General features: G+C 39.1%; 1 protein-coding gene across 2 annotated transcripts; it reads left to right on the forward strand.

Moving 5' to 3' along the window:
- Nucleotides 1-1,767: 1,767 nt before the first annotated feature.
- Nucleotides 1,768-21,719, forward strand: LOC136676706 (syntaxin-binding protein 1-like). Of its 2 annotated transcripts, none has more exons than XM_066653891.1 (19): nucleotides 1,768-1,817; nucleotides 8,918-8,967; nucleotides 9,514-9,595; nucleotides 10,002-10,078; nucleotides 11,011-11,089; nucleotides 13,094-13,197; nucleotides 14,522-14,670; nucleotides 14,819-14,903; nucleotides 15,142-15,272; nucleotides 16,013-16,120; nucleotides 16,491-16,551; nucleotides 16,668-16,733; nucleotides 17,018-17,098; nucleotides 17,234-17,390; nucleotides 18,060-18,169; nucleotides 18,394-18,495; nucleotides 18,615-18,700; nucleotides 19,165-19,319; nucleotides 21,064-21,719. In XM_066653891.1, the coding sequence occupies exons 1-19, from the start codon at nucleotides 1,781-1,783 to the stop codon at nucleotides 21,168-21,170; spliced, it is 1,827 nt and encodes a 608-aa protein (XP_066509988.1). In that variant the 5' UTR covers nucleotides 1,768-1,780; the 3' UTR covers nucleotides 21,171-21,719. The 2 variants fall into 2 exon arrangements, with proteins under 2 accessions (XP_066509988.1, XP_066509989.1); XM_066653892.1 differs by having other exon boundaries at nucleotides 17,252-17,390.
- Nucleotides 21,720-21,875: the final 156 nt, after the last annotated feature.

Below are 21,875 nucleotides of genomic sequence, written 5' to 3' on the forward strand. Positions count from 1 at the left end.
TGCTCTGCATACTTTGTTTGGGCTCCCACAGGATCACCACATAACAGGTATTATCTGGACGCTGGATGATTCTCAGTGTTGCAGTGACTCTGATCATTGTATGAGTGGACCAGACACATCAATGCTGCTGGAGTTTTAAAAAGTGTAGACTCACTGTCCAATCTATTAGAAACACATATACGCTCAGCCTTTTAGATGTAAAATCAGAGACAGTAGCTCATCTGTTGCTATACAGTTTATGTAGTCCTTCATCAGTGGACACAGGACACCACCCACCAAACACTGTTGGCTGAATATATTTGGCTGGTGGACTATCCTCAGTCCGTGATACTGAGGGCTTTAAAAACTCCCACAGCTGCAGCACTGAGAAGGATCCACTACCCAATCATATCTGCGTATAGAAGAACAGGGTGAAAGGCCAGTATGCAGACCAACAGATGGATTGCAGCCTGGGATTGTACAAATACAACATGCTCCTATATGGTCAGTGGAGCCGGTCAAATGGACAGTGAGCACAGAAACAAGGATCTTAATGTCTTAGCTGACCTGTGTATTCACCTGCTTTCCTTTGTTTACTGCAATTCCAGTACATCCGTCGACCACAAAGTTGTTCCAGTGGGGCTGAAGTCATTGCCCTGCACAGGCAACTGGACCTCCTCCACTCTAAACTTGTCAAACCATGTCCTAAATGACCACGCTGGCCACAAGTTGGAAGCTCATATTTGTTTGAAATATTGTTATATAACATATGCTGTAAGGGGCCCAGTCTGAACCCTGTATACTTTACTGTTAGCACTCTACATTGTGATGGACCCGGATCTGTCCGTTTAACTGCCAGATAATGATGTGACCCCATGACTCTAGTCTCCTCTGGTCTTTAGGGTTACGAACAGAAGGAAAAGACATAAACTGATAATCAATGAAGCGAGGTGAACGAGCTCTGGATGTGTGTCCGGTTACACAACCCTGCCTTCATCAGCAGGAGATTTGTGAGGGGGGAGTATTCGGGATTAGGCATAGACAAAAACAGGGCCAGTGTTTTCCTTACCCACCCGTATTAGGGTAGGCCTCACCCCGTCAGCTGGGGAGGGTCAACGGTTCAAACTAAAGTGGTTTGTTTTTTATTTTGGGTGGGGGGGTGTCTTTATTCGTTCAATTCAGATGAAATTCACTTGGCACAACGCAAAAACGAGCAGCATCTATCGTAGGAAAACATGGCGTCTGTTACACAAAGCAGGATTTCTCAGTTAGCCTGATAACCTGAGCCCAGGAATGCCAATATCCAATAGGAATGTTCCTCAGGAGTTTTACTGTTGGACTGCTTTGGCTGTGGGCTTAAAGTATCTGTCATTATTTGATTTTCTTATCAAAATTTCATACCGTTTAAAATGCCCATGTCTTTAAAATGGATGACATAAGAATGACATACGAAAATCTGTCTGTCTGGACATGTTCACCAGGTTAAACTTAATGTTTTTGACAAGAGGGGGTCTTTAAAGGGATATGGGGGATTTGGGAATGGTTGTGCTAAAGAATTTTTGACGTGTTTTGTAGATAAATGTGGATTTAATGGAAAGATGAATAAAAATAGCCAAACTGGCCCTTTACGAACGTTAATATTAGTGAGGGACTTTGGCAGAAAATGCAGTGAATGAAGTGGAGCTTCGTCGCTAGTTGAAGTGAAGGGGGCGTGGTTTACCGGAATACTGGTGCGCGAGGAGAGAGAGAGAGACAGAGAGAGAGAGAGAGAGAGATTGATTGTTGGAGCTGTCGGAGCATCATGGCACCTCTCGGGCTGAAGGCGATTGTTGGAGAAAGTAAGAGAACCGCACGCGTGTAGACTGTTCACAGACTGATCATGCTCAGCTTGTGTGACACTGTTGTTTGACTTAGTTTCGTGTGGTGGCTTTTTTCAGTGCATGTTTGAGAGGGTGGTGACGTGAGTTACTGTATGGTTCCTGGGGATGTATTTCATATTTAGAGCGTAGAAGTTATAATATATTTTGTGCAAATGACAACACAGTGAGCTAACGCTGATTTATGGCTTCTCCTGAGTGTACAGTGTTGTGCATAAATTAGAGCATGGTTAAAAGGCCATCTTTAGTTGACTGTTCACTATTACAGGAGGAGTATATATTTTCACTTGTATGATTCACAGAAACGTGTCATTTTGCCAGGTGTGTTCAAACATCTGCAGACCACATCATTTGGAGGGTTATACCTTGGTAAAATGCTGTGCTGAATAATAATTCATTGCGTTGTGCTGCTGGTCGAAGACAAAGGCGCATGTGGACGCAGGCGCTAATCTGTGTATTCGCCCCGGATTAAAGGGCTGCGGATACGCCTGCTCCTCTCACTGAACGTTGGACTAATATAGCCACGAAACAGTTTTGGATTCGTTTTGGAATTCCACTTTCCAATTTTTCCTCCCAAAATGAAATGGTTACGATGTAAACAAGGTCGCTGACAGTGGGCTGATCAGAATTAGTCTCAGTTCTAAAAACTAAAGGGAATGACTGAGACTTGGTCACAGTGTTGGTGACAGGAACCAGACGCAGTGAGGTCCAGCACTAGTTGATCATTTTCAGTATTAGGATAATTCCACAATTTAGGACCTTTTCGTGTCAGTATGCTTCAAAATTGGACTTTGTGTGTGTGTGTGTGTGTGTGTTCATTTATATCCAAAGAATATAAACATTATAAACAAATTTTTTATATGTCAGTTACCATTGTGCAGCTCTGTCTGTCCAGTAACAGGTTTAGTCATTCAGGCTAATATTATCAATTCATTATTCAGTAAAGGATGCTGAATTTGAAACAGAGGGTTAAGCATTCATTCATTCATTCATTATCTGTACGCTTGTCCAGAGCCTACCTGGAATCATTGGGCGCAAGGCAGGAATACACCCTGGAGGGGGCGCCAGTCCTTCACAGGGCAACACAGACTCACACATTCACTCACACGGACACTTTTAAGTCGCCAATCCACCTACCGACATGTGTTTTTGGATTGTGGGAGGGAACCAGAGCACCCGGAGGAAACCCACACTGACATGGGGAGAACACACCAACTCCTCATAGACAGTCACCCGGAGCAGGACTCGAACACACAACCTCCAGGTCCCCGGAACTGTGTGACTGCTGTATGTTTCAGCTGAAAGATTACTTTTCACAGACTGTAGTCCTTCTGTTGCTCAGCATATTTTTTATCCCCCTTTTCCCTGTTTTCACTGCTGGACTGAGAATAGATGCGTCCAGTGACGACTGACGAAGGACTAAATAATGACCAACGCTAAATGTGCAGCATCAGAGAGTTACTGTCTACATCTAGAAGGTGGACCAACAAGGCAGGTGTGTCAGAGAAAGTGGTCAGTGAGTGGGCATAGTGTTTAAAAACTGTCTGAGGCACTTGTACCAGCACAGCACAAACCACCACAACGTGGGGGTCCTAACCACTAAACAACAGGGTAAAAGGGGGCAGGCAAATTATGCAGAGCAACAGATGGACTTGCAGTCTGTAATAACTGAACTGCTAAGCCTACCCGCATGGTCAGTATAGCTAACAAGGTGGACAATGAGTGTAAAAAAAGAGATTATTTTAAAGTTATGGCTGGAAGGTAGCTAGTGTACCAAAAGAAACAAAGTTTAGAAGTTGTTTTGCTGCACAATTTCATAATTCAGCTCGCGCTGAAAGTTCAGAAAGCTATTTTCTGTTTCCTTTCAAAATTCTGGGTTTTAAATATGAGGTTCCAGCAGAACTAGTGATACCTGTGAAGTGATCAGGAAAGCTGTATTCGCCTTTACAGTGATAAAATATTATCACATAACCCACCCTAAGCTGAAATGCAGTCATTCTGTTCCACTTATTCAAACACAGTAATCACAGCCTTTCACGATGAACTGCTGGGAGAGGACATCACTTTAGATTAACACTGAAGCCGTGAGATGACCACAGTTATGAGAGCTAGTATGAGGAGCTGGAAAGAAGCATTTAACTGGGAGTCTGCTATAACGAGTGATTCTTCACTTGAGGAAAGAGATTATGGATTTGAATCCTAAAAAAGGGCACTGTGAACATGACAGTTCTTAGCTGAAAATGGATTCTTTCAGACCTATTTTGGATGAACTGACTACTTAACAATGCTACAGATCCATGTCAGGATAAGAGTGGGTAATTGTTTATAAACATTTAAAAACAACTTACAGTTTTTTTTCAGGTGCCATTTCCAACTATATGCTATGTTTTGTCCCAACTACATGATGTTACCAAGGTATTAGCAAGCTAGCATATATTTCTGAGACATGAGCTGCTAACTACTGCTGCTTTTTCAACTGCTGCCTGCCCAATGTGGTTGGACACATTAACATACTTGGAGGAGAACACCAATTTACAAATTATGACTCATTTTATGAGTCAGCTGTCAAAATGAATGGAATCAATATGAGTTTGTACATTAGCATCTTGGCTAACTGCTGTTTAGAGCTAGGACCTGTTTATTTGCCTCAGTGCTTTTGGACTAGTCGAAAGAGGCAGGTTTTTGTCAAATTGTTGCATATCCACAAACTGAACAGTATATCATGCTGTATTTAAGTGTATTAGCTAAACTCCCTTCTTAATTTCACATTTGTTCCCACTTACACCAGTAGATTAACAACAAAGTGTACATGAAGGATACAACCTCAATAGTGTCATTATAAACCCTGGTAAACCCAGGTGTGAGTTTCCGACTGACTGGTTGAGAGTGGGATGCCCTGTGATGGACTGGGGGCCTGTCCTGGGTGTGTTCCTGCTCAGTGATTCTTGGTAGGCATTGCATCCCTGAAAAGGAATAAGCGCTTCCAGAAGAGGCATGAATTAATGAACGTTCATTCAGAGACCGATACGAATGCGCAAATGGTTCTTAAAATATCAAATTGTTTCTTTTTTTATCCCATCATTTACATGTTTGCCATTGGACAAACTCTTATGCCCAGAACAGCTACTGTTCAAGAGAATGGAAACAACCTATCTTTAAGTTATTACTGAAAATATATGTGAAACCTATTTTATTCCAAGAAATTTGGATATATTCTTTTGATTTCGTTTGAAAGGTTCACTTCGCACAATATTAAGTGCAGCTTAAAATGAGAAAGGTGTGTCATGGAGGTACAAAGTTTTGATCTGGCAGTGATTATATGGTTTTGTTGTAAATATACTACCCTACAGGTTTAGTTATTGTTGAACTCTTTTAGCTAAGAGTGATGGTGAACATATAAGGATCATATCTAAAGGCAATTGGGTCTGTATTGGTCCTTTGTTCATGAAAAGTTCACCAGGTATGAAAAGTATAACAGCAAATGAGGAGAAGAGAGGAAACTAAATATTGTTGCTGTCCAAAGAAAAACAAATATCTCAATCATTTGAAGTAGCACACCTCTCCTTCACGCTCTGTGAAAATGTCATGATGAATGGGCCAATAGAAATGCTCCAAAACCTTTTTAGATGGACTTCGCTTGCGTTAAGAAGGGTTTTTTTTTCATCTATTATGAAGTTATTATTTTGGAGATAAAAGTTTTTTTTCTTTTTTTTAAGGGACAGCAATTATATATTTATTACAGCAATAAAACAGTTACTTAACCCATACTGAGTGATTTGAAGTGGGACTGGAGTGGTCCATTGATAAGATTGCATGGGTTTATACGGTATTAGGGCAGTTTAATAATGTGAAGCAGACAGGTACGTCTGGGTGGAATTCATGTAGAATCTTAAAATGTGTCTGAAGTCTGAAGTCTCTGAAGACAAATAATAACCCTATTAAGACACTTCTGGCTGGCATACTTAGTTTGTTCTCAAACAAGTGGGCTGTATCTCACGGGACGCCTGCCACAAAAACCAATATATACCTTTACTGGAGCTTAATCAATCACCCAGCAATTACACTAATGACTTTCTCTGTGTGTTCCCCTAGTTCAACACCTTGAATGATGGAAGAGAATGTGTGTCCAGAGCTGTTTAATGTGTTCAGCACCCAAGTGACTACTGCCTTGATTTAATAGAGATTTTAGGAAAGGTGGCGGAAATGGGTGTAGTCCCTTGGCAAATGGTGGGAGAGAGAAAGAGAGGGGAGGGGGGCGGGTTGGAGAACAGAAATAGCGGGGCCAGTTCTGTAAGAGGATTGGGAAGAGATTAGGGCTGTGATTGCTGCATCTCTCTCAGTGAACCAGATCGGAGATTCTTTTTTTTTAAACTTGACGTTCAAAGTGTATGATCATTTTGGCACCGTGGAGTGACATAAGCATAGAAAATTAGAGAAATGAAAGTCACCAGACTGCAGTTCAGTTCCAGTGTTTCCATATTAAGGAATAATAATGTTTGCCCATTGGTCTATATTAAACATGTGATTTGAATCTGTTTGTTTTCTGTATTTATGTCTGGAGAAATTGTGCCAGATTTTAGCAGTTGATACAAGTTTGGATAATGACGTGCTGCACAATTTGGCCAAAACTTTCTGGGCACTTCACCCAAAACCTCATCTGAAATCAAAGATATTGTTAGAGAGTGTCCCCATCTTTTTCTGCAGTAACAGCCTCTATTCATTTGGGAAAGGCTCAAGACTACATTGTGGAACACTTCTGTAAAGACCAGATGGTGTTCAGCCAGAATAGTTCTGAACCATTAAAACCACTATTTGCCACTCATCCCAAAAGCATTTGTTTGTTCACTATAACTCCTGTGAACAGCAGTGAGCTGGGGGGCTTTATAGCCCTCAAGCCAACAACTGCCATTGAGTGACCACACTGTGACCTTAGGCTCATGTGCAATTGCTTCAGAATGTTCTATATGCTTCTTATCTGCTCTTGTACTTTGACTCACTGAGTCACAACAGAGTTCCTTTAATGAAATTGTTGGAAATATTTACAGAGGGAAGGAAAATTGCTCTTGGAACTTTCTTTTTCAGTCTGTTCCAACTTACAGTCGTGTGACTTCACTCAGTGCAAGTGTGAGCTTGTTTTTGTGTGTGTGTGTGTTTGTGTGTGTGTGTGTGTGTGTTTCAGAATGTGCGAGTTTGAGCTCTCAATCCAACACTTAAACACACACCTCTCTGTTATATTTAGAGTGTGGCAAACATGCCTTCAGCATCATCACACTTTCATAAATCACTAGGAGCCTCAACCATATGGTTTTCTGCAAAAGTAATAATGTTATATTCAGAGTTACTGTTGTGGGTTGAATAGAAAAAGACTAAGCTCATGTTCTTTAATTACACAGAATGGGCTGCTATTCCCTGTTTCTTTTTTAAAGGGGAGGTTATTTGGTAAAAGGAAGAGAAACTTACTCGTTAACCTGTCAGAAAACTGTCACTGTGGTGGTACCCTCCAGGGGTCAATTCAGTACCTTTAATTAGGGAACATGATGTTCTTTTATTTTACACAGGACTATAATAAAAGCTAACAAATATTCACCTCTCTTTCTGGAGAAGAGAATGTAGGGAACACAGCTTGCACTATTACACTGTTTGTATAATTAGTGGCAATAATGTACGTCTACCATACCTTTCTGAATGTATACAGTGACAGTGATATGAACCAGGGGTGTAGATTTCTAATATGAAAATATAATGTAAAAATAAACAGGCTTGACTATAAACTATATGGTCAAACGTTTGTGGAAACCTGTTCAAACTACAGGGTGGGCCATTTATATGGATACACCTTAATAAAATGGGAATGGTTGGTGATATTAACTTCCTGTTTGTGGCACATTAGTATATGGGAGGGGAGGGGGGAAAGTTTTCAAGATGGGTGGTGATCATGGTGGCCATTTTGAAGTAGGACATTTTGGATCCAACTTTTTTTTTCAATGGGAAGAGGGTCATGTGACACATCAAACTTATTGAGAATTTCACAAGAAAAACAATGGTGTGCTTGGTTTTAACATTAATTCTTTCATGAGTTATTTAGAAGTTTCTGACCACTTATAAAATGTGTTCAAAGTGCTGCCCATTGTGTTGGATTGTCAGTGCAACCCTCTTTTCCCACTCTTCACACAGTTCATCTAGGAATGCTCGGACCTGACACCCATAACTCAGGGAATGTGCCAGCTTCAGTGCATAAAGAGGAAAACACATCATCATGTAGCAATTTCGCATATCCAGTGGCCTTGAGGTTTCCATTGATGAAGAATGGCCCCACTATCTTTGTACCCCATATACCACACCATACCATCAAGATGTGCAGCACCTGAAACTGGATACTGGAAGCCTGTACTAGCATTTCTCCCGCGGTGTTGCTATCAGTGTGTGAAGAGTGGGAGAAGAGGGTTGCATTGCAAGTTAATACACCAACCATTCCCATTTTATTAAGGTGTATCAATATAAATGGCCCACCCTGTACAAATGAAGGGTCTTTTGTCCCCCTTTGCTACAGCAACAGGCTCTACTTATACACTCCAGCATTATTTCCATCGGTACTGAATGGTGTGCGCCTGAGAACATACTCCTCAGGTTCATGTGCAGCTGCTCCAGGATGTCCAAATTCACTTCATGTCTTCCGTCTCCAAAGAAAAACTTCATTGGTGTATCTTCATTTTTGTCGATATTTAAATGATTACATCATTTGAACACAGCAGCTGTCCTTCAAATTGTGTCACATTTTCACGAAGAATGGACCAATAGAAATGCTCTCAAATTACTTTCAAATGAAGATCTTTTTACATTGATTTCCACTGAAAGTTAAGAAGGTGTCCTCCTCCTTCTATAAAGTAACATTTTTGAGATACATGTTTTCCTTTGGACAGTGACGTTATACATAAACTGCCATAAACATGTATTAAAATCCATTTTGGACCAAAAACCAGAGCTCTGTTTTATAAAAGTGGTAGAATTATATTATTATGTATATGGCCTATATGTCAATAATTGTCTTTTCCTTTGAACAGAGATTATGAATGATGTCATCAAGAAGGTGAGAACGAAAGGAGAATGGAAGGTAAGTTCAACTGATGATCTTAGAAAAGAACAATTATGATCTAAGAAAACACACAGAGGGCAAATACAGATCTACGCAAAGGCTTGTTGTTATAATATGTTTATACTCTGCACTAATGTACAGGATATACTTGAAATCAGTAGTAACTGTGTTATAAAGGAATGGTTAAGTCTACATACTTCAGATAAAATAAATCAGAAGTCAGTCGAGACAGGTTTGGTGTCCAGATCCTGCTTCTTTACTTTAGTGCTGGAGCTACAAAGATATGACACTTTTCACAGACACTAGTCAGTCAGCGTTCAGCTACATGATGGAATTTTGTTTATATTTTGTTTATATAGCTAAAATTACATCAGTATACGGTGCCAAAACCACACCAGCAACTCTAACGTAGTGGGAATGTAAAGATCATATCTGAGTGAGATTTTGAGTGACTGTTCTAGTATTTGTTAGCGATGTTAGTTCACAGCACCAGTGAAGCTAGATGTAGATAACATTGTTTTAACTAGAGCCCTGAACATCGGTCTGTATCCGTGTGTTACACAGGTGCTGGTGGTGGACAAACTCAGCATGAGAATAATCTCATCCTGCTGCAAAATGACAGATATCATGTCAGAAGGAATCACAAGTGAGTTCACACATACAACACATGGCCAAGTGTTGTGGACATCCAAAAAGTCTTTCCTAAATGATGGGTATTAATAGGGAATTTGTTCCCTCTTACTTGTAGTATACAGCTTCTTCACAATGGAGAAGAGTAGTAATTACACAACCACTGCATAAACTCCCGCATTACTACTGTAACTCACTTTGTGTAGATGGCATTGTTGTAACACTGTTGTTACATGCGTTGTAAATGTTTAACTACATAGTTTCTAGAGACATTAAGCCTAATATGAAAGTGGTGCTGGCAGACATGAGGAAGGGCCAGAGATTTTAATTCCAGAACTTGGTAAATAAATGCACACAAACATCTTTATTTATTCACATCTCATTCATGCCTCAGCTTTGTTCTTCCTCTTCCTCTGCTGCAGTTGTTGAGGACATCACCAAACGACGTGAGCCCCTGCCCACCATGGAAGGCATTTATCTCATAACCCCCTCTGATGAGGTAATAATTATTCCATTACCCCTCATCCTTAGAGAGAGAGAGAGAGAGAGAGAGAGAGAGAGAGAGAAATGGGTAATAACTGCACAAGTAATTAAATATTGAAAACAACATGATGTTCCCTGCACTTAATTAATAAAGAAAGGCAGTGATGTGGTGTCATTAATGGTCTGCTGTGGTATCATCAAGCATTAGTTTATTATAAACAGCAGCATCCATCAAGTCTTTTGTGTATTGCAGGAATGTAATATGAGGAGCTGATGAAGTGTGTGCATTGGGAGCGTACTGAGAAACCTCTGATATTGCTGTTCATATTGTTTTGATATTGTTTTATACCTGTTCATATTTCTGTTCAGAGATGCAGTAACTCAAACATGCCGGAGGGGTGCCAGTAACATATAAGGACATTACTGTACAAAAGTAGAGTCTATAAAGAGTGAAAGCAGCTGTGGCTGCATGGTCAAGGTTATAGTCTCTAATACTCATGTATTTTGTGGGTTGTGACAGTGATACATATAGTCACAGTGTGTACAAACTTTGACCAGGAGGACTTTAATAATGAAGGATGCACACTTTTGGTCACCAGAGGAAACTAAGAGCTGATTTGCATATCACACACCACATGGAAATCAAAGCAACTAACTGGAGATGCTTTTGTCTACCAAGTGTGCTTAAAAGCTGTATTTAAACGACAGGACCTGGGGATAGTTCATTCATTCATTGTCTGTAACCGCTTATCCAGTTCAGGGTCGCGGTGGGTCCGGCGCACACCCGGAATCACTGGGCGCAAGGCAGGAATACACCCCGGAGGGGGCGCCAGTCCTTCACAGGGCAGGGATAGTCCATCCCAACTTTAATAATTGTAAACTTTGTAGAGATTGTTAGCTAAATTTTAAATCACTTTTTAAAAATGTATTTTGTGTTTTGCTTTTCAGTCGGTTGAGGGTCTCATCAATGATTTCCGAGACCCCCGGACCCCACTTTACAGGGGAGCTCATGTCTTCTTCACAGATGGTCAGTATCTTATTCTCAAAATTTGTTTGTATAGAATTAAGATTGTCACTGAAAATACTGAAAATATGTTTTTGTCCTGTTGTCTATTAAATAAAAGTCCTAGTGAATTAACAAATGACATATTTCAGGTTGGGTGTTCCCACTTTTCTGACTATGGGGTTCACAAAACTGCATTATTAGAGTACAGAATACATGATAAACTGCATTTTTAGAGAATTTGCAGCTATCGAGAGGCTTTTCTAATGCTTTTTTTGAGAATCTTACAGCAATCTTAAACTTGCCTCTGCTCTATATCATTATTTATCAGTTTTTCCTCTTGAAAATATTTCTACTCATGCTCCATATCTGTATGTAGAACCACTCTGATAATGCTAATTTCTGCTTCCATGTCTAGGGGAATTTCAATGCAGTGTTAGTGCCAAGCTAAGAGTGGTATACTTTTTTTTCCATACAGGGTTTAACGCTACCTAAGCCAGCTCTATGTGATCACAGATATTAGAAGCATTCCAGTTTTACTGACATTTAGTGATTTTATTTTTACACTGAACATTTCAGAAAAGCCGAACTGAATATTACTGCAGTGGGAAAGCTCAGTCAGGACAGCTCCCCCTTGTGGAGAATTTTCAGACTAATGGATATGGTTTTATATGGATGGATATGGGATACTCACATGTACATACTCTGTTTATTATATTAATGATAAAATAATCAATTAGTTAATTAATTAAGACCTTCCAATAAAAATGAATGTATCAGCCATTTCCATTTTTAATAGCACTGCTTCCTTGCCCATTATTAGCCACGGAGATAGTTTATCAGCATGTAGAAGCATTTTAATTGAAAAATAAAAGGCTAATAGCAGAAGAAATGTTTAGTGACTGCTTTATTTCAGTTACAGTGCATCAAACCTTTTGTTGTTTTACACACAAACCATGACAGACCACTACTATTATTTGCAGTGATGCAGCTGGACAGATTTGGAGTGCACACAAAATTAAGAGGTCAACACAAATCAGCAGGAATTATACTGAGTCACTGACCAACATCCACCACCAAAGCTGTTGTTGTTGTTGTTTGTAAAGCAGCTTTCCAAATGTCCTTCCCCCAGCCCTTCTCTGATCACTGCCCGAGAACACACAAATGAAAAGGAATGACAGCGACTGTCCACAAAGAAATGCTCCCACAAGGGGATTCCACAATTAAAGAATCTTTATTCTCTCACATCTGATTTACGATATGATGATGATTTAAAGAAATATTCATTTAAAAATCAAAACTGCCATGTTGTGGAATACGTTCTGACACTTTTGGAGTTCCCTCTTACAAAAGGTGACTTCAAGAGCTTCTTGAGCATAAAACAACTTAATAGTTAATAGTCAATGTAATGTTAATAGTGAAAAGTGATTAGTAAAGCAAACACACTCCATATAAGAAAATGTTTAAGGAAGAAACTTTCTATTGTTTTATAACTTCTTCTTTTTTTCTATAACCTCTTCCTTTTTTTTTACCACAAGTGGAACAATGCACAGCAGCCAATTTAAAGAGTTCACTTTTTCATATTTGAACTTTTCTAATAGAGTACAGGCTGATTACTACATACCTCAGATTTCAGATTTCATAAACTAAAATGATACATACTACTATAAATGATAAAACTGCTAATAAGTAGTTAATATTAATTAAAATAAAGCTGTGCCCACTCCCTCTGGATTCTACATCACACACACAGTAACCACATGGCTCAGCAAAGACAGACAAAAATGAGCTCATCACACTTTTTGTTGTTTTAACATCTTGAATTGTTCCAATGTACTTAATATTTTATATATATATATATATATATATATATATATATATATATATATATTACACAGTGTGTAAAATACAACAGTGTGAACATCCTCAAGAGGATGAAGTGGTTACAAATAAAGAATGAGTGAAAGATGGGGTCCTGTATTCACTGGATTTGAACATTTGTCTCTTGTTCTCTATTTTTTCATCCAGCGATCCCTGATTCTCTCTTTAACCTGCTGACCAAATCCCGTGCGGCCAAAGTGATGAAGACTTTGGCGGAAATTAACATCGCTTTCTTGCCATATGAGTCACAGGTCAGTCTCCACACACACACACACACACAGAGAGAGAGAGAGGGAGATGAAAAAGAGATGAGAAATGAGGGCTGAGGCAACATAGCTGCACAACAGTACACCAAGCTAAACAAGAGGAGAGGTGTAAATGAAGTGATGATGGTGGAATGTTCCAGAGCGGCTTTAGCTGGGCCATCGTTCTGCCTCCAATCCTGCCTGCTGTTGTCCTCTATAATTAATCCAGGGGATGGCTGTAGGGACCCTCCCTAACCCAGCACTAATCCTGCATCCTATTGGCTAAACATCTCATTTACAAGCCAGCAGGTGGTCAGTCTGAATGGGCGGGGCAAGAGGAACTTGTTTGGCCCTCTGAAGGATTGTGTCATGTGACCTGAAACAGATGGGATGGTGGGTAGAGAGAGAGAGAGAGAGAGAGAGAGAGAGAGAGAGAGTACATTATCACACTGCATACAGGTCAAACTAAGTGTATAAAGAGGATCTGGTGCAGATTGGATGAGGCTCTGTGTCACTGTAAACACCTACTAAGACACAAACCTACATACAGAGGGGGCAGCTGAGTCTACTGACCATACGACTGGTCATAGCCACATCAGAGGATTAAGCTTAACTACTATACACACACATGATTGTAATCAGTGAGGAAACACCATTATAAACTTTCCAATTAATGTTAAATAGTAAAATAATTAGTTTGCAGATACAGTCTAAGATCATCCTAAAATACTACTCTACAGATGCATCGTCTCTGAAAAGTTGTGATCAGATCTGGGATGTTATTTTTATTTCCATTTTTGTAAATAATTTATATACGCATTATTGTTACTTCTTAATAGTATTAACTCTTAGTTATATAATTATTATTCTACTCAGCACAGTGCTAACGGAAATTGGAGTACCATAGTGAGTAACACTCCTGCACTCCACATGGCAGATTAAGGTTTGATTCCTAGCTTGGGCAGGACCTGCTTGGTCCGTGTTTGCTGATGTGTTGGATATGGACAGTTTGCATGCTCCTCTAATGCTTTAAGCTGTTCAGAGGTGTTGTGTTTGCAGCAGTTGGAGAAACATCAGTAGGCTGACCTCGTGTGTCTCCAAAGGAATAGGGTGGTGTTATGGATGAGGTGGAATTGGTACAAAAACGTGGGGGGTAAATGTATTTAGAAATATGTCATTTAAGATAAAGGTGTCTGCCAAATGCCATGAATGTAAATGCAACAGGTTTGGTAGTTAATGTGATGAGGTGTCAGTTTGGCAGTTTAAGCTGCTGCATGGCAATTTCATGAATCTGTCTTTTGATTTGTTGTTGTTTTCTGGGCATGTGCAGGTGTTCTCTGTGGACAGACCCAATGCCTTTCAGGACTTCTACAGCCCCTTCAAAGCAGATGTGAAGCCACAGATGTTGGAGCGGTTAGCCGAGCAGATTGCTACACTGTGCGCTACACTGAAAGAGTACCCCGCCGTCAGATACAGAGGGTGAGGGCAAGGAGGATACATATTGTGCTTAGTAACATGATATGTACTGTATATACTATTTTACATATTGTAATTTCATCTCAATACTATGTATAGAGCTCAGACCAACTGTATGAATATATGACTTTGTATATTTCTGCTTTCTTAGAGAGTACAAGGACAATGCAGTTCTGGCTCAGATGCTGCAGGACAAACTGGACGGCTACAAAGCTGATGACCCTACCATGGGAGAGGTCAGAGAGGCAGAATGAAAGGCATAATATCTTACAGAAACATTGCTTTACATTATGAAACTTTATGTAAAACCTCCTTGAGTTTGACCTCTATATATTTTTATATTATTTTACATTAGTGAGATCTGTGCGCAAACGTTTATGTTCTCTCTCTCTCTCTCTCTCTCTCTCTCTCTGTCTCTCTCTCTCTCTCTCGCTCTCTCTGTCTCTTTCCACCCATACTCTCATACACACACAGGGTCCAGATAAGGCTCGTTCTCAGCTCTTGATTCTGGACCGAGGGTTTGATCCAGTCTCTCCTGTGCTACATGAACTCACCTTCCAGGCCATGGCCTTTGACCTGCTGCCCATCGAGAATGACGTCTACAAGTAAACTCACATAAATAAGTCAGTCAGGTCAATCAGGCCTGTCACAAAAGCCAGATGTGTTTTCAGATTGATATATTGTCCCAAAAATAATAGCAATAAATGATATTATTGTCATTTTAAGATAATTTTATGCCACTGTTATAATATATTGTATACCTTTTAGTTAGTAATTAACTTTTAGCAAAAATATTCTGACACTGGAATTGGAATATAAAATTTCTTCAACAAATATATATAATATATTAGAAATAAATACAGCGTATGTAAAATAAAACAAGCACCATTCTTATGTAAAAACACATGCCAGTAAACACAATGGGCGATATTGGGGTCAACACAAATTACTAAGAAAATGTCCATATATTGTATGAAAAGTCAGTAATTCTATTACTGTGACAAGCCTAATGTCAATAAAGATCAATATAGTAATTGGTGGTCCTACTTTTCACTCTGTCTCTAATAGCTGTGTAAGTGCACATTATGAAGACATGTAACAACAATGTAACTACTGTTTATTACACACAATTATGAAATTTCACAAGTGTATTAAGATTTTTCTCATTAAATCACAAAGGAAATAGGACAAATACATTTGCAGTGTCGGATATTTTATGGACAACACTTTTCTTATTCTAACAAGAGCTGTTTAATTACCAACTACATCAACTAGGTAAATATTAGGAAAGTAGTATGCATACATTTGATTGGTTGTTTGAAGGTGGTGTATTTCTGTGAGTCAGGTATGAGACTACAGGAATGGGAGACACTCGTATGAAGGAGGTACTATTGGACGAGGACGATGACCTGTGGGTCACACTCAGACACAAACACATCGCTGAGGTCTCCACGTAAGCCACGCAGTCCATAAAATTCATACAGTTAACTTCTTTTGTACAGATCATTACACATCAGTGGACACAGAATAATATCACGTTAATGGATTTCAAGAGAGGAACATGCATGTTTTCACTGTCAAAACAAAGCTTCTTCATTTTTCTCTTTGGCAATTTGGGAATAGTCTTGTGTTTTTAATAAACAATCTGCAGTGTTGATGGATAAACATTAATGAAATATAAAAACTGTGGCAAAGCATACCCAGGTTTGCACTATACATATAGAATATCTAAAATTATATATTTGAACCTGCAAGTGATGAATCTTTGGAGTTTAATGGGTTAAAACATTTTTAACTCACATTTTCTATCTGTTTGCTCACAGTGCTGTAACTAAGTCACTGAAGGACTTCTCCTCCAGTAAAAAGATGAACACAGGAGAAAAGGTGTGTTAGCTGCTGTATCTGTTTGATTTATAGCTGTATCTCTTTAGTAACTCGTGGCTGAGCTGCTGCTGAAATTCTTGTGTTTCACCTAAAATTCTTGTGTTTGTGTTCTATAGACCACCATAAAGGAACTGTCCCAAATGCTGAAGAAGATGCCTCAGTATCAGAAAGAACTGAGCAAGGTAGAACAACACACGAGGCCCAATCATAGACTCTACATTATTTGTGTATTTTAACAGAGCATTTTTAAAAATAAATATTATAGAATGATAATTGTTACAACTAAAACTATTAATTGATATTGAGATATATGGAAAAGTGAATATGTATTATAGACGTTCATGCCCCATACAGTGGGTCCCTCACATGGGGGCGATGGCCCATGTTTAAAACAGTATGACTGCTTTATTCTAATAATGATTATAGAAAATGACTGACTGAAATTTACTTTGTTCTTTCTCTGTAGTATTCCACTCACCTGCACTTGGCAGAGGACTGTATGAAACACTATCAAGGCACAGTGGACAAGCTCTGCCGTGTGGAGCAGGTAAAGCTCACATTTGGCCTCAGTGTTTGTAACATGCCCTTGCTGACTTCAAGCCTAAATATGCTATATAAAATAAATGTGTATGCATACTCTAACTTGAGACTAGGGGAAATATTGGCTCTGTATCCATCTCAGCCCTTTGATCTCTCCCAGGACCTGGCCATGGGTTCAGACGCTGAAGGAGAGAAGATCAAAGACCCAATGAGAGCCATTGTGCCCATCCTGCTGGACGCCAATGTGTCCATTTTTGACAAGATCCGCATCATTCTCCTCTACATTTTCCTCAAAAATGGTGAGGCAGTCTTCAGGCTACAGATTTAATCTCCGGTGTGGTGTCACTGTGGTGAATGAGCGTGTAACCCCAGGCGAGGACTGAATGCTAAATTCATACTGATAATTTTATATTTTCCAGATATAGCTGCTGTTTATTATTAACCTTGATTACACCTGATCATTTCATACCACTAGAATGTGGATTATAACATGTTACAGTTTTAACAGCATTTACACTTATAGGGGTCAAATGTAGTTTCATTTTGACTTTCTCTGAATATTTCAAGGGGTTTGTTTGTATCGGGTGGGGTTTTAAGTTGTATTTGGAGGGGTTTTGGTTGTGTTTGGTTTTATTGGATGGGATTTTCATTTGTATTGGGCAGATTTGTATTTGGATTTATCGCTAGTGTATTTGGTTGTGTTGGGCCGAGTTTTATTGTTCTGGGTTGGGTTTTGGTTGTTGATATTATTGCCCATCCCTAGTCTCAGACAACCTCCTGGAGTGTTTTGAGTGATCAGATTTAAATCTGTTTTTAAATGTGTCTTGTGTGTATTTACATCAGCATTTTAATGTGGGTAATCTTTATCTGGATATAATCCTGAGACCTAAGATACGTGATATTATAGGCTCTCTTTGCTATGCTAATGTTCTCTGTCCTTGATTCTATTTCTGTTTTGTGTTTTTCAGGCGTAACAGAGGAAAACCTATGTAAGCTTCTGCAGCATGCGCAGATTCCCCCAGAAGACAGTGACATCATCTCCAACATGGCTCACATGTCTATACCCATCATCTCAGAGGTGATTCCCATTAACACTGCTTTAATTCACCGCAGCTTACTTGTGATAACATGCCCATGTTTCACATTAGCTCTTAGTTAATGCAATACAGCTTTTTTATCACAAAATATTGTTGTTTAAAAGCTTTTGTTGTCAGTAAATCTTGTATTGTGGGGGAAAACTTCATGTTTCTAGTGATGATGCACATAAATGACTGAGTTGATGGCATTTCATCATTTACCCAGCAAACCACAACACGTAAGAAGAAGCCTGACCGTAAAGAAAGAATCAGTGAGCAGACCTACCAGCTCTCCAGGTGGACTCCTCTGGTTAAGGACATCATGGAGGTACCCATTTCATTCACCAGTCATTCCTCCACTTGTCTTTTTTCTTGTTACTTTAAGAGTATGTCTTAAAAAAGTAAAAGTCAACTTTTTATATTAGATTGCCTCTGTGAATGTTACAGGATGCTATTGAAGACAAACTGGACCCAAAGCAGTACCCGTACATTTCCACACGCACAGCTTCTTCTAAAACCACAACAGCTACCAGGTAAAGCCAGCTATTTTTATAGTGTGCTCACTGCTGATACCTGCTCAGTTGTGAACCTTTATTACACCAAATTTGGGTTAGTGGAGTATAAAGTCCTTAGACTTTGGAGCGTGGACCATTGGAAATGTATTCTCTAAAATTATGCCACTCCATTTTATGTATAAAGCCTTCCCAGAAATGAGACAAATACTTAAACTGCAACAAACTACCTGTTAACAACATGTAATATTAATATGTATAAGCTCAGTAACCAAAAAGAAGTGGGTTGACCCTTTCAATGTTATAAAATTAAAGAAGTAGCTGTTTTAAAAAGGACTTTTCAAGTCTAATTTCTAGTATCTGAAACATCAACATCAGACATCGTGCATTTTTCTGAGATGGTGTATGAAAGAAAAATGTATAACTCAAAGCGCTACTTGTGCACTAAAGTGCAGATCATTATGTTGACTCTGCTCTCTCTGCAGTGCTCGCTATGGGAACTGGCACAAGAACAAAAGTCCCGGGGAAATGCGAACAGGTCCACGGGTCATAGTCTTCATCATCGGGGGCGTGACCTACAGCGAAATGCGCTGCGCCTACGAAGTCACGCAGGCCAACGGCAAATGGGAAGCTCTCATCGGTGAGACTCACAGCTTCTCCGACCCCTGCTTAAGTGTGCTCTTTGAACTTAAGTGTAGACAACCACCGCCAAAGGAAATGGCAAAGATAAAGCACTGTTGCTTTCACTGTGACCCACAATAACAGAAAAGCCATTAAAGCAAATATGAGAGCGAGCGTCCCTCTCACTCCTCAAGATTCTTTCATACTCTTTTCTTTCAGTATATCAGCAAGAGTGGGGATCATTTTAAATCGCTCTATTTCTCCACCGCCACAAACTTGACTTGTCTGCCTCTAGCGCAGCCTGAGCTCTATTGATTTGGCAGTAAAGAAAAAAAGAGGGAAAGAAAATGAGTGTCTCAGTGAAAAAAAAAGCATCACATTGACTGACTGCAATTCAAACGAAGTAACAGAGCAAACGTTTAGTCAAATCTGGCATGAAATGAGCCATTATTTCCTGTCATTTTCAAGATTTACATCAGTATTGGCTTTGTAGAAAAAATGGTAACAAAGTGGTTAGAGCAGGAGCACTTTTCTTGATCAAAAGAAGAAAAAAGCTCTCTCTGCCTTTTACTTTTCTCCTTCAACAGCATAATGTACTCCGTTTGAGGATCTCCGTGTAATATGCAAAGATGCCAATGTGTATAATTCTTAAGCCTTTTGAACAGAAAAACATGAAAAATCAAAAGCTTTTGCCATATGTGCACACACACACACACACACACCGTCACAACTACGACAGCTCCTCAAAATCTATGAATATACAGTATAAGTTTCAAAATTCAGAGGCCACTTTTTCTTTCTTTTAACTTTGTCATTGCAATTAGGTGCAAATGAATCATTTGTTGGGTGGCAGCGTGGCGCAGCAGGGAGTGTCGCCATCACACAGCTCCAGGGACCTGGAGGTTGTGGGTTCAAGTCCTGCTCTGGGTGACTGTCTGTGAGGAGTTTGTGTGTTCGTAGGTGTGAGTGAGTGTGTGTTGCCCTGTGAAGGACTGGTGCCCCCTCCAGGGTGTGTTCCCACCTTGCGCCCAATGATTCCAAGTAGGCTCTACACCCACCGCGACCCTGAACTGGATAAGCGCTTACAGATAATGAATGAATGAAGAAAGGGAGTAAAAATTTAACAGAAAATTATACAATTACTTCAACTCTATGGAAAATCAGTTTCAGCACTCTGCTTTAAGGAGTCCAAAACATAATAATGAGATTCAGTTAAATGTGTTAATATTAAAAATACAAATCTTTTATATTAAAAAAAAATATTTATATTTCTCTATGTGGATTCGGCTTTTATAGAATGATGGGTCTTTGGAATTTGGAGGTGAAGCAAAATATAAAATATTTAAAAAAATGTTTAATAAAAGAAACCAATCTGTAGTAAATACAATGGCAGACATATGAAATACTAAATCTTAGATATAATATTTAATTTTGTGTTCACTCCAGTATTGTTAATTTGGCTAAATTGTGTTACATGAAATTATGGATATACCGTACTTCCATGGTATTTTTGTCTGTTCACTTCTGACATTTATATCTGCTGAAGATGTATAAGCTGGAATTCCTCTGAAACTGTTGGAAGCAATATGTTCTCAGCATATATCACTGGAGCTATTCATCACTGGATCTATTTATTTATTTGATATAGCATTGCTTTCCTGTGTATTACATGAAAAGACAGCATGCTCTTACTACTTCTACTTGAAAATGACAGATAATGGCAGAGGAAACAGCATGCAATCTTTTATATTCTACCTTCACAGGTTCCACCAACATTAGCACTCCTACCAAGTACCTGAAGGACCTCCAGCACCAGGACTTCCTAGACCCCAACGCAGCCCCAGAGGACAAGCTGACCGTAGAGGACTGAGGGCTAGAGATATAGATAGAGGAAGAGTGAGTGGAAGAAGGAAAACTCTCCCCATCCATCAGTAACCTCTGAAGAATATGAGTCTCATCACTGACCTCAAAATGCTTATCAACACTTTACAAATGGAAGATTCCACAAAGGATGCTGTAAAATAACCAGTTCAAGTCTATTTGACTCAAAAATTGGTCATATCATTTATTATTTATTAATTTAAACTGTATTGTTGAAGTCTCCAAAATTGTAATCTTACAGGGGAAGTTTAAAAAAATGACTTACTGATGATGTAAGTTAAAATAATGCCCTTTTCCCCAAATAATTTTGTAGCATTTTGACAGTTAGGATATGACAAATGAACACTGTCCCCTTTTCAGTTCACATTTCTGAGACTGTATGATGAAATAATGTGTAATGCTATAGCTTTATAATCGTTAGAAAGGCTATAGCTTTATAACGACAATGAGACTATTATTAGATTATTACGTCTACATAAGTAGTATATTATCCCATCATGTTCTAACATCAAATACAGAGAATTGTAGAACCAGTGAATGAAGTGAGTCTAAATTGTGTTAAATAGATGAATAAAGCACTTGGTCATACATTTTTACTGAGTATAAAAAATAGATCAACATGTGATCGAAATTGATATGTAGTATTGTCAAAGCACATAGAAGTTTGTGCAATAGCTGATTAGTGGAAGGTAGA

The sequence above is a fragment of the Hoplias malabaricus genome, chromosome X2 (genome assembly GCF_029633855.1).
Source record: "Hoplias malabaricus isolate fHopMal1 chromosome X2, fHopMal1.hap1, whole genome shotgun sequence".
Classification (NCBI taxonomy): domain Eukaryota; kingdom Metazoa; phylum Chordata; class Actinopteri; order Characiformes; family Erythrinidae; genus Hoplias; species Hoplias malabaricus.

Excerpts from the sequence above, each read along its gene's own strand:
- LOC136676706 (XM_066653891.1), top strand. The coding sequence starts at position 1,781 with ATGGCACCTCTCGGGCTGAAGGCGATTGTTGGAGAAA. Across the intron at positions 14,671-14,818 it reads CCCGCCGTCAGATACAGAGG|AGAGTACAAGGACAATGCAG; the intron begins GTGAGGGCAAGG and ends CTGCTTTCTTAG. Across the intron at positions 15,273-16,012 it reads ATCGAGAATGACGTCTACAA|GTATGAGACTACAGGAATGG; the intron begins GTAAACTCACAT and ends TCTGTGAGTCAG.